This window comes from Plasmodium falciparum (assembly GCF_000002765.6).
Source record: "Plasmodium falciparum 3D7 genome assembly, chromosome: 14".
NCBI classification, from domain to species: domain Eukaryota; phylum Apicomplexa; class Aconoidasida; order Haemosporida; family Plasmodiidae; genus Plasmodium; species Plasmodium falciparum.
In genome coordinates this window covers 2,066,509-2,080,685 of record NC_037283.1, presented here as the reverse complement: position 1 = coordinate 2,080,685, position 14,177 = coordinate 2,066,509, and the positions used below count along the sequence as shown (strand labels likewise).

Below are 14,177 nucleotides of genomic sequence, written 5' to 3'. Positions count from 1 at the left end.
TATATTTGAAAAATAAAATTATACACAAGTAGCAACACATGAATATACAAAAAAACAAAAAACAAAAAAAAAAAAGAAAAAAAATACAATTTTAACATTTATTTATATAATTTTTATTATATTTAAAAATATAATGAAACAAAAAAAAAATATATTTTTTTAAAATGGTATGGAAATATACCTACATATATATATATATATATATATTATTCACATAAAAAATAGGACATTTTCATGATGTGATATCTTTTCCTTTTCTTATTTTATTTTTTTAAAATGCTTTTCTTCCTTTTTTACTCTATATATTTTCACCCTAATTATTTTTCTTTGTTGCATCATTCCTTTTTTCTTGTTCGTTCTAGTTTATTTAGATACTCATCTTTTATATTCTCTAGTTCACCCAAGTCAACAACGTTATCTGAATTTTTCTTCTTTTTTTTTTCTTTTTCTTTATATTCTAATTCCTTCTGTTTTTTCTTTTTTTTGATTTTCTCGGAAGAACTGGAACATACAGATGCATAAGGTTCAGAATTTTCATTGTCTGATGATTCTTTTTTCTTTTCATTATAATATTTTTTAATATTACTTAATATTTTCAATGTTTCTTCATTAACGGTACTTTCTTTTTTTTTAGATTTCTCATCGTTTTTGTTTTTTCCTTTTTGTTCTTTATAACTATCTCTTCTATGATTTCCTTTATCTGTTTTTTCATGTTTTATAATACTCGAATTTGAACTTTTGTCCAATTCATATGATTTGTTCTCAACATTTTTAATAACTCTTATGCTTTTTTTTTTTTTTTCTTCATAGCTTGAGTTTCTACTCATACTATGGGATGAACGTATTCCTGAATCTGAACTATAAGGTTTTCTTTTCAATTTATCATTCAAGTTATTATCCTTATTTTTGGAAGAATAATGTTTTGGAATTTTTCTTTTTAATCGATCTGAATGTTTGTGGTCATACCTCGAATCGTCACTAGAATAATTTGATTCATCTGAATATTTTGATATATTTTTTGTTTTCGAAATATTTTTATATTTTGTATCATTTTTTTTCTTTGTTATCTTTTCATTATTTTTTTTTTTCTTTTTATGTCTTACTTCCCCTGAGCTACTTTTACTACTTTCGTAGGAATCAATGGATGTAATAGATTTTCTTGAGAATCTCGAATTATTTGATCCATCAGAATGGTACGAAGAATTATCACAATCTGACTTTGACTTACTAATACATGAACTTTTTGAATTGGAACTCCTATCACGTGATTTTTTTGAATTCGATCTACTATCACTTGACACTTTCGAATTAGAACTACTACCACTTGACATTTTAGAATTAGAACTACTATCACTTGACATTTTAGAATTAGAACTACTATCAGTTGAATTATTTGAAATGTATGAATCATCACTACTATAATCCGATATATAGCTACTATCATTTGAACTGTTAGAACTGGATGATTGATCATTTGAGGAAGATAGCATTTCTTCACTTTCTGTATCACTAATTTCCTTCTTTCTTTCTTTTTTTTTTTTTTTTTTTTTTTTTCTTCTTCTTCTTTTTCTCTTCTTTTCATCTTTTTCTTCCTTAATTTTCTTTTTTTTCTTCTTTTCATCTTTTTCTCTCATAATTTTCTTTTTTTTGTTCTGGTCCTTTTGACTAATGATTTCTTTTTTTTCCCTCTTCTCATATTTTTCACTTTTAATATTAGAAGAAGTTATATTGTTCACATTAACATTTTCTTTTTTCTTTTTTATTTTTAGTGCTCGTTCAAAATTTTCTACTTGTTTCCTCTTCCTATCATTAAGCATATGTGTATTTTCATTAGGATCTGCTTCTCTATTATTATGTACATTATATTTTTCTTGTATCTTTTTCTTTTCATAATATTCATCATATAACTTTTGCCTATAGTTCTTAATTAATTCTTCAATATTTTTACTTCCTTCTTGTCTCATTTTTTCTTCATATAATAAAACTTCGAGTTCGATTCTCCTTTTCTCAGCATGCTCAATAATCGAAAAGTCACAAGTATATTTTTTATGTACAATATTATTCATACTTACTTCATTTCTAAATTGTTCATATTCTCTTATTGTATTCCTGGCATTACGAATATGAGCCATATTTGTTTGTATATATCCGTTGGTCCCAGAACCTCTAGGAGTTTTTAAACCTATGCCGTTATACATTTTGTAATATTATATATCATAATATTTATAATAAAAAATTCAATTATGGTACTTCTCCGTTTATATAATATATATATATATATATAAAGGAGAAAAAAAAAAAAAAAAAAAAAAAAAATGGTATGAACATATAATATTAAATTTATAATACTCTTATGATTTATACATTTTTTTTTTTTTTCTTTTTTTTTTTTTATACAAAGAGCAGTACAGAGTTTAGGGAAATATTATGAGGAAATATATAAATTTTTATATATATATATAAAATATTTATGGATATACATATATTTTCATTTTCTTTAATCCTTTTTAAAATTAATAATAATCTGAACGAAAATAAATATATGTATATATTTTTATTTTATATTATTTTATTAAAATTTTCAAAGCTCTTTTTTTGGCTTCTTATAAATATGAGAATTTTAATTCTCTCATTTAAAAAAATTCATAAATTTTTTTTACATATTAGTTGAATATTATATGAATATTTTAATTATATATATATATATATATATCATATGGTGGTAAAAAAATTATATTCATCATAATATATATAAATCATTACATATATAAAATAATTCCTTTTATGCATTATAATATAAAAGGTTTTATTTTATTTTATTATATATATATATATTATATTTTTTTTTATGGGTAGGCCTTCATATATTTGCCTCAAAAATAATGATAAGATATTATATATACGTAGAAAAAAAATATATACATAATAAATGTATAATAAATAAATAAATATATATATATATATATATATGTATATATATTGAACATATAATTATATTATATTATTTTATTTTATTTTGTTTTATTTTTTTTTATTTATTTATTTTTTTTTTATAATGCAGTTATATATATTTATTAAAAGAATAAAAAATGTATATTAAAAAAAAAAAAAAAATTATATATAATAATAAGGTAAATATATAATGGATCTACAAGAAAAATACTTGTGTGGATAAATATAGAAATAGAAAAATGTTATCATATTTGAATATTTTGTGAAAAAAAAAAAAAAAATTAGTATAGATTTATTTATATTGTTATAACAAAATATGCATTATCATTAATATTACTTTGTATATGTTTCAATATAAGTATTAAAATGGTTTGATATATTATAATGGCCTTCTTTCTTCAATTTCCTAAAGAAGGTTTTTTTTTTTTTTTTTCTAGTTTTAAAAGAAGTTGTAATAATAATATACATTTTTTATTATATAAGAAGAGAAACATTGCATGTTTGTGTGCTAAGAAATATTATTATAGTAATATTGATTGTGTTATAGATAATCCTAAAAAAAGGCCAACATTAATTCTTCATGAAAAATGCGTAAAGAGCGTAATAAACGGTTTCCCTTGGTTATATTCTAAAGATATAAAAAATGCAGAAGAGTTATATATATACAGTCCATGTTTAGTTAATATAAAAGATGAATATAATGAAAATATAGGTGTAGGAATATATAATCGGAATTCTATAATATCTTCAAGATTGTTAAGTAGAAATATAAATGAACATATAAATGAAGAATTTTTTAATATACGTATAAGAAAAGCATATGAAAAAAGATTAGAATTATTTCATAATGAAAATTTCTTTAGGGTTGTGAATGCGGAAAGTGATTTTCTTCCTGGAATTATTATTGATAAATATAATAAATTAGTATGTGTACAAATAAATGCTAGTGGGATGGATATATTATTACCTGTTATAATGAAAAGTATTGAAAATGTTTTAAATCCAAATATTATTATAATAAAAAATGATAATAAAATAAGGAAATTAGAAAAACTACCTATGAAAAAAGAAATATATAAAGGCATATATAAATCTCCAATAGAAGTTCAAGAAAATGGTATAACATTTTTTGTTGATATATTGAAAGGACAAAAAACAGGATGGTATTATGATCAAAGATATAATCGTACCATGCTTATTTCATATTGTAAAGATAAAAATGTTCTAGATCTATTCTCATATGTTGGATCCTTTGGTATTACATTAGCATATTATGGTGCTAAGGAGGTAACTTGTGTAGATTCTTCCTATTCCGCTATACAAAACGGATTACATGCAGCACAATATAATAATGTACTAGACAAAATTAATTTTGTTCATGGATGCGCTAGGAATTTTTTACATGTATGTTTAAATGTACAAATATTATTACATGATAACAAAGGGAAAAATATCAAAAATGTTTTTGACGACACGTCATCAATATCTAAAAACACTTTGGATTTAAAAGAGCAAAAAAATAAAGTACTATTACAAAATAACAAAATCAATTTAAATAATGAAGAACATTTAATAAATTCTAACGTTCATATGAAGTTAGAACAAAGTAACACACATATTTCATTTGACGATAAAATAAAAAAAAAAACATCGAATGATAATTTGTTACAAGTTATAAAAGAAAATAACCATAATTTTGAATCTGTTATAAATGAAAAGCTTTTAACAGATATAAAGAATTTATCAATATATGAAAAGAAGAAAACAGATGTGTACATAGAAGATATAGAATTTTTATTAAGTAAAAGTAATAATTATAAATTTTTCCAAAAAACATATGATGTTATTTTAATAGATCCGCCACCCTTAGCTCGTAATAATTATTGTCTACCATCCGCATTAAAAATTTATGAAAAACTTTTATATGTATCCTTTAGAATAATACAAAAACCAGGTTATGTATTTGTATCAAGTTGTAATAGATTAATTGGATATGATAAATTATTACTTTGTATTAAAAGAGCATTAAAATGGTCGAAATGTGAAGGAACAATAATAGGAGAAGGCAGAATTAGTTCTGACCATCCTATTCATATATCTTTACCCGAAACTAAATATTTAACTTCAATTCTTTTAATGATAACATAGTTTTTTTTTTTTTTTTTCTTTCTTTTTTATTGAAGAATAAAATAATATTGTATTTATATTTATAAGATTATAAATAATTCAAATTAATGTTTTGTCTAAAATTTTTTTTTTTTGCTTTTTCAAAATTTATTAATAAAATAAATATTAATATATAATATATTTTTTTTTTATGTATAATAGAATTTTTTTTTTTTTTTTTTTTTCATATTATTTTAGTTAAATATAATATTTTTACTTTATTAATTTATTTTTTTATATTTTTTTATATTTGTAATATATATGTTATATTTTTAAATATTAATAAATTTCCAAAAAAAAAAAAAAAAAGAAAAAAATTAAAATATTTGTAAATTTTTTTTTTTTAAGGAAAAAATTATTATTTATTTATTTTTTTTTTAGTTTTTTTTTTTTTTTTTTTTCTTTTTTTTTGGTATTTAATATTAATTATTCCTGTCTATAATATATAAAAGGAAAAAAAATTTAAACAAAATAATTATTTTTTTCTTTAGCACAAGTATAACAACTGCATTAAAAAAAAAAAAAAAAAAAAAAAAAAAAAAACTGTCGACTTCAAAAAGCTTTTCTTTTTTTTTCTATTTTGTTATTGAAAGATTGAAAAGGAAAGAAGAAAAGATATATATATATATATATATATATATATATAATATATAATAAATAAATAATATAATAATGTGAAAATATAATAAATTATGCAATTTATGAATAGGTATTGAATGAAATATATATTTTTTTATTCATGTATTAAAATATTATATTGTATTATATATGTATATTATATGTATTAGGAGATATTCCATATATAAAAGGAAGAAAGAAAAAAAAAAAAAAAAAAATTTTTTAATATATTTAAAAATATTACAGATTAATTATATATATACATAATATATATATGAATTGATATATTTGTAAATGTTTATTAAATAGTAATAATAAAATAACGATAAAATGTTATCATTATTATTATTTATTCAATTATATATATTTGTTATATTAATTTTTATACGCATGTGTATAGTAATATATATTTGGTCATATTACACAACATTTAGAATTTTTTTTTTTTTTTTTTTCTTTCTCTCTCTCATGTTGTGTAATTCGTAACACACATAAAATATATATAAATATAATAATTATTAAATTACGCATTCTATGTATGAAATATTATTAAAATTAATAATTTTAACAAAAAAAATCGTGTTCTGAATACACACTAATACAAATTTGTACCATATAAAAATAATATCATTGTTTATGTGTTTAAAGGATATTAGATCAAACATATATATATATATATATATATAATATATTATTTTCATGATATGCAATATGGTTTATAAAATGTTTACTTATTATATATATTTATATGGAAATATATTTTGACAAAAATATTTGTAAATACAAGAATGACAACATGAAGGCATGAACAAAAATATATATATAATATTGATTTATTAATCAAATTCACATTAGATAATCATTATGAGACAAATTTTTTAATTTAATTTTTTTGTTTTTTTTTTTTATTTATTTATATATATTTTTTTTTTTTTTTTTTTTTCTTTTTAATTTGGAACTATTTTTATGTATCCGTAATTTTTCTATTTCACAAAAATTAATGATAATATAATAATTTTATAAATATGGCAATATACAAAATATAAAAGCAATTCTTTTTTTTTTTTTTTTTCTCTCTTTTTCTTTGTATTTTTCTTTGTATTTTTTCTTTGTATTTTTTCTTTGTATTTTTTCTTTGTATTTTTCTTTGTATTTTTTCTTTATATTTTTCTTTGTATTTTTTCTTTATATTTTTTCTTTGTATTTTTTCTTTGTATTTTCCTTTTTTTTTTTTCTTTTTTTTAATTTTTGTTTCATTTTAATATATATATATATATATATATACAATCAGTCATGAGTACTGGTTGGAATTTTAATTTTAAAAAAAAAAATGGAAGAAGAAAAAAAGGTGACTTAAAATACGTGCAGCTCTTTAGTAGAAGTGGCATAAGTACTTTGAAAAATGAAAATGTTATTTTTGAAAAAGGTTTGAATTGTGGACCTGCAGGAAGAAATGCATTAATTCGATGGATTGAATGTAATAAAAATATACACACATATATATATATACATACATACATACATATATATATATATATATATATATATATATATATATATATATTACATAATCATTATATGTCACCCGTTTGTTTATCCTAGATAGACATATAATAAGTTCTCATAATATTAAAATAAATAAAATATGTATATATTTCTATATTCGCATTTCTTATATTTAGATAACTATAAAATGAAAAACGATGAAGAGAACAGTTACCCTGCTGTTAATGCTTGCAAAATATGGCAAAAAACACAATCATTTCAAGATGTTGTATTGTCTGGTATGGTAGACTTTCTAAAATTTTTAAACGTTCCAAAGCACGTAACATATAAAAATGTTTTTGATAATTATCTATCTCCAAATTTTATAAACAAAATTAATTCTATTGGAAATTCTCAAAAAAGGTGAGTATACTCACAAAAAAAAAAAAAGAAATAAAAAAATAAAAAAATAAAAAAATAAAAAAATAAAAAAGGTTACTTCACATAATCAATATATATATATATAAACTCCGTGTATCAATTCATATTTATTTATTTATTTATTTATTTTATTTTTTTTTTTTTTTTTCCTTTGGCTTCATTTCCATTTTGTTCTTTTATTTTATAGCTTAATAAGATTGGCTAGTAAAATGACTCCCATGTTCCAAGTTAGGGAAATCCAACCCTTATTTTCTGTTTTATTAGAAAAGATAAATGTAATACCTGTAAAGATATTAAACATATTAGTAGAGGATACCCCCGCTGCTCAATACTTTTACGAGATAACATGCCTAAATGTAAAAAGGAAAATTTGGGTAATGTGGGCCCAAAAATTTTATGAAGAAATTGAACAGTTGGTTGAAGAAATTATTATTCATATGAAATTAAATGATAATCATGAATACATAAATAATTTAATAAATAAAATTATAGATTTTATTGGAGATGGTACAGAAAAATATTACTTATATAATTTATGTATACATATTATAAGATTGAAATCTGTAAATACAATATTAAATCATAATGAATACCTTTCATCTAATCATTATAATGATAATCTTAAATATGATGAACACCATAATATTACCATGACAAATCAAACTAATAATATTAACAAAATTTCAAAAAATATTGATATATATAATAATAATATAATTATAAATGATAAAAAAAATAAAGAACCAAATAAAAACTATTTAAAATTAAATTTAAATTTTAACAATATATCAGAAAATCAAGATCTACAACAAAAACTTATCAAATTACAATCATGTTTTGATAATATCATGAATAATAATAATAATAAAGAAAGTGATGATCAGAAAGAAATGATATATAGTAAAGAAAATACCCCATATTATTTACAACTTCACGAATATTATCACAATAGTACTTCATTTAAATATTTAAAGAAAAGAAAAAATGAAAAATATGGAAAAGATATAAATATAATAAACGATGAAAAGATATTACTAAATAAAATGGAAAGAGAGACCGATTCTATGCGTCTTATTAAAAATCCACAGTATATTCATAAAGAGGACACAATATGCAAGAGAATTTTATATCAAAATAGGGATGACAATAGGGTTAAAAAAATAAAATATAACATGCATGATAAGGATGAAGATAATGAGTTGGAAAATATAGTTTATATGGAAAGAAATAAAATTGAAGAGAAAACAAAAGATGCCCTTGTTAAGGATAAGGAGAATGTAGAAGAGGACAACCTTGAAAATATTACAAATAAGAATATGAACAATAATAATAATAAGATAAGTCGTAGTAATATATGCCATGACAATATTACAGATACAAAAGAGAAATTTCAAAAAACACGTAAAATTAAAACCAATAACAATGCATATTATGATAAAAAGAACTCCTTACCATTTGATAATATGTTCTATAGTAAATTACGCCTACTTTTGTGCATGCAATATAAAGAGAAATATAATGTTGTTGATAATGAAATGATAAAGATAGACAAATATTTTTATTTTATAGAATTTATTAATAATATTATTAAAGATGGAATAGTTAATTTTATAGATGAATTTAAAACAAAAGAAATAATAAAAAAAATGCAATATAATTTTAAAATTACAAATATCGATGATCTATATGAATATTCTTTATTACTCAATAATATACAATTAAAATTTTCTATTATTGAAGGAATATGTTTCAATTTTCATAAAAATAATTTTGATATGATAACACAAAAATGTAATGTACACTTTTGGATATCATTGTTTTATTTAGGTATTTACAATAACTTCTTCTCATTAATTAAATATGCTATCGATAAAAGAGAGTCGATCGGTACAAAAAAGAAAGATATAAAAAAAGATCAGAATGACAGACATATAATTAAGGGGGAAGTCGATTCAGATATAAATACACATGTTTATAACGAGATAATACACACTGAGGAAGAAAAGGATTATTATGAAAATAAAGAAAATGTTCATGAGGAAGTAAAGCTACAAAATGATATCAAAGAAATAGAGGAGGAGGAGCAAAATGAATATGCTGGTAAGGATGAAATTGTGAGAGATAAACATTTGAATAATTACCAAGATGAAAAAGATGTTCAACATTTACATATATATGAATTTTATGAAAATGGTCAATATTATCAAAATTATGATGATGGCATGAAATTTTTTGAGGAGAAGGAGGAACCTGATAGAAAGGATGAATGTGATGAAAATAAAAATGATGATGATGAAGAGGAAGAAGAAGATGATGATGAAGAGGAAGAAGAAGATGATGATGAAGAGGAAGAAGAAGATGATGATGAAGAGGAAGATGATGATGATGAACAGGAAGACGATGATGACGAAGAAGATGATGATGACGAAGAAGATGATGAAGAGGAAGATGATGATGATGAACAGGAAGATGATGACGAAGAAGATGATGATGACGATGACGATGATGATGACGAAGAAGATGATGATGACGATGACGATGATAATTATAATGATACTTATAATGATGATGATGACTATAATAATATAAATCATGAATATAATAAAGAACACCCTAAAAAAATAAGTAATGGTGGTAATAATAAAAAATATGGTCATGTATTTCCTAAGGTTTATCCACATCATACAATTTATAATGATTATAATAAAAGAAATAATTATTATGAATCTCAAGAGAAGGAGGACACATGGAAAAATCAAAAGCATAAAGGTATAAATAAACATAAAGATGATTCACATGAAGATGATTCACATGAAGATGATTCACATGAAGATGATTCACATGAAGATGATTCACATGAAAATGATTCACATGAAGATGATTCACATGAAGATGATTCACATGAAAATGATTCACATGAAGAAAAAGAACAATATATATATAACAAGGAATTATATGAAAAAATAAAAAAAAAACCAGGAAAAAATATGAATAAGGAAATATATTATAAAAAAAATATAAAGGAAGAATGTATGGGAAATGACCAAAACAGGAACAATAATAATGATAATAATAATAATAATTATAATAATATTGATGATATAAAAAATGATAAGTACAAATTATTTTTTAATTTTTGTAAGGATAGTTATTTGAAAATTCCGATAATAAATATACTAAGATATATAGTAATATCAAATGATATTCCAAATGAATTTTTTTCATTTTTTGATTTTTTTAAAGAAGATAATATAGAAGAATTAAAATCAATAAAAGAAAAAAATACTATATTGTTATTATCTGCTTTGTTAAATATACCACAAATTGATTATATAAAAGTAAAAAATTTTTTTTCTATAATTGAAGAATTTTTTTACCTTGAGAAAAAAAAAAAAACCCCAAATTTACAGAGTGATAATAATAATAATAATATGAGAGACAATTTTCATAATAGGTATTCAACTGAAATGATTAATGTGGAAGAAGGGAAAAAATACTTACTAAATGAAATTTGTTTAGATAAAAATAATATAAGGGACATTCAAATATCAGCCGAAGATTTAGAATATAGTGATAATAACAATGTAGACAGTGGTTATGATAGTGATATTAATAGTAATAAGTATAATAGTAATAATAATAAACAGCAGCAAAAAATAAATAACAATAATATTAATAATAATAATAATAATAATAATAATATTGATAGTAATAATATTAGAGACAATGTGGACATAAATTATAAAGATGCCATTAATCAAAATGATATTAGAACATCGTTTCAAATTTATGAAAATGTCAACCTAGAATTTGATAAGGAAAAAATGTTTAATGAACAAAAAGAAGAGAGTATAAAAAATATAGATAATGGAAATGTGGATAGTTTAAATAATAAATATCTTTTTGAAAAATTAGGAAGAAAATTGATAAATACTATATATAATATGAGCAAAGAAATTAGTGATAATAAATTTTTAATAAATAATAATATATGTTCCATATATATATATTTGAATAATTGTTGTAAGAAAAAAAATATGCAAAAACAAAATAATATTTCTTTTTGGAATAAAGATAAAAATATACATACTTCTTTTGATGAAAATTCAATTTTGTATATGCCAAAAGAAATGAACGAAAAATTCTATAATTGTAATAATCTTGTTAAGAAATATTTTCCTTATATTTTGAAAAGTTCCTTTTTCATTTTTAATATTTTAAAAAAAAAAAGATTGATACATATTTATATAAAATATATGTATTTATATGAATATTTATACCATATGATATTAAATAGAATATTATATATCAGTACAATCAAATTCTATCCTTTTCTACAAAATATTATTTTAAAAGAATTAAATTATTATTTTCATGATTTCAAAAATGTAACAATAAAAAATTTTTGGAAATTTTATTTATATGCACACACATTAATTGATATCAATAATTCAAAAATTATTTTAACAAAGAAATTATTTCATAATAATGCCATTCAATATTTTATAAAGCTTTTTTATTATCTCTCATTTTACAACCCTATCTTTTCTATCCTTTTTCTAAACCTCATACGGGTAAAATTAAATATTTAAATAAATATATATATATATATATATATATATATTTTTTAATATGTACGTATAATAACTTTTGTAATTAATCAACAATTATTTTATGTTTTATATTTTTTATTTTATATTTTTTATTTTATATTTTTTATTTTTTATCTTTTTTTAGACACCCCTATTTCATAAAAATATTGAAAATAAAAGATTGGAAATTTTACAAAATATATGGAAGTAAGATATAAATTTAAAAAAAAATAAAAATATTCAGAAAATTATACATTTCTAATATTAAATAAAAATTATTTATCTAATATTATATTATTTAAAAAAATATTTGTGTACACATTGGTATATATAATATATATATATATATATATATATTTATTTTAATTATAATTTTTTTTTTTGTAGTGGAGCACATGAAAGATATTTTTTATTTTTGTCTAAAAGAAAAATATATTCCATTGAGGTAAAAAAAAAAAAAAAAAAAAAAAAAAAAAATACATTAATAAATACATCAACAAATACATATTCACTTCTTAACATATATAAATATGTTTAATTTATTTTATATATAAATAAAAATAAACAAATAGATATTTGTATGCATTTTAATATTTTCATTTACTTTTTTTTTTTTTTTTTTTTTTTTTCTTTTACAACCATATGCAGTATAAAATATGGCTAGATGAATACAATAAATGTTCCGAAAAATAAAATTGGATTTTCCTTTTTTTTTTTTTTTTTTTTTTTTGTTTAAAAATTATTAAATTTTAACATTTTTTTGTGTTTACTTATTTTATTTTTTTTTTTTTTTAAATTAAAATGATCATCATGTTTTTGTTCTAATATATATATATATATATATATATATATATATATGTATATATTTTACTATTAACTATTAATTTATAAATATACATACATATATATAATATATATTTTTTTGTCTATATTTAAAGAAATATATAGATACAGAAATTTATCTATATTTCTTTTCTTAATATAAATTACCATTTTACAACATATAAAAATTTGTAATTTATATTCACACATTCAAAAAAATGAGAAGGAAAAATAATATATATATATATATATATATAAATATATATTTTTTTTTTTTTTACGAATTATGAATTAAAATTGTGTTACATATAAAATAAATAATTATATATAAATAAAATATTGAAGTTATTAAATATGATATATACTTTTTTATTACAATTTAGAAAATTCTTATTTTTAATCATGCCCTCTTTTTTTTTTTTTTTTTTTTTTTTTACATATATGATGAATAAAATAATATAATACATTTCAATATTAATTTAAAGAAAAAGATGATATATTAATAGTTTATTTTATGTTTAATAACATAATGTTATGGTATACAAATAAATAAATAAATATATATATATATATATATATATATATATATATATATTCTATTTTATATAATAATAATATACTGAAGTTATATTTTATGACACATTAAGAAGCTTCAAATTATTTTAAATATCATCATTATTTAAAGAAAAATATATAGATATATTACTTTTGTTTTTATTTAAAAAATATTAGTATATTATATATGATGAAATACAATTTATTTACATAAATGACTTAAATAATAAATATAATAATACAACATTCCAAAATTTTTACTAATTATTATACATATATTATATATATATATATATATATATATATATATATATATATATATATATATATATAATATATATATTATATATTCTTTTCATTTTTTATTATATATATATAACATATATATAATATATATATACATAATATATATATATATAAATAATATGCATTATTTAATATATATATATTATATTATATGTATATTTAAATAGAACATATATATTTTTTCCATTATTTTCTATGTGAATAATTTATAATTTATATTTTTATAATTTTCATCCTTTT

General features: G+C 19.1%; 3 protein-coding genes across 3 annotated transcripts; 2 read left to right on the top strand and 1 right to left on the bottom strand.

The window, feature by feature from the left end:
* Positions 1–335: 335 nt before the first annotated feature.
* On the bottom strand, positions 336–2,198 carry PF3D7_1450700 (conserved Plasmodium protein, unknown function; the record flags this gene model as incomplete). The annotated part of the gene is made up of 1 exon (XM_001348620.1): positions 336–2,198. The coding sequence occupies one exon, from the start codon at positions 2,196–2,198 to the stop codon at positions 336–338; it is 1,863 nt and encodes a 620-aa protein (XP_001348656.1).
* Positions 2,199–3,336: 1,138 nt separating this feature from the next.
* Positions 3,337–5,100, top strand: PF3D7_1450600 (S-adenosylmethionine-dependent methyltransferase, putative; the record flags this gene model as incomplete). Its single annotated transcript, XM_001348619.1, has 1 exon — positions 3,337–5,100. One exon carries the CDS (start codon positions 3,337–3,339, stop codon positions 5,098–5,100), a length of 1,764 nt encoding a protein of 587 aa, XP_001348655.1.
* Positions 5,101–7,029: 1,929 nt separating this feature from the next.
* PF3D7_1450500 (conserved Plasmodium protein, unknown function) lies at positions 7,030–12,947 on the top strand (the record flags this gene model as incomplete). The annotated part of the gene is made up of 6 exons (XM_001348618.1): positions 7,030–7,213; positions 7,419–7,644; positions 7,850–12,236; positions 12,400–12,461; positions 12,642–12,699; positions 12,903–12,947. The coding sequence occupies 6 exons, from the start codon at positions 7,030–7,032 to the stop codon at positions 12,945–12,947; spliced, it is 4,962 nt and encodes a 1,653-aa protein (XP_001348654.1).
* Between the last annotated feature and the right edge of the window lie 1,230 nt (positions 12,948–14,177).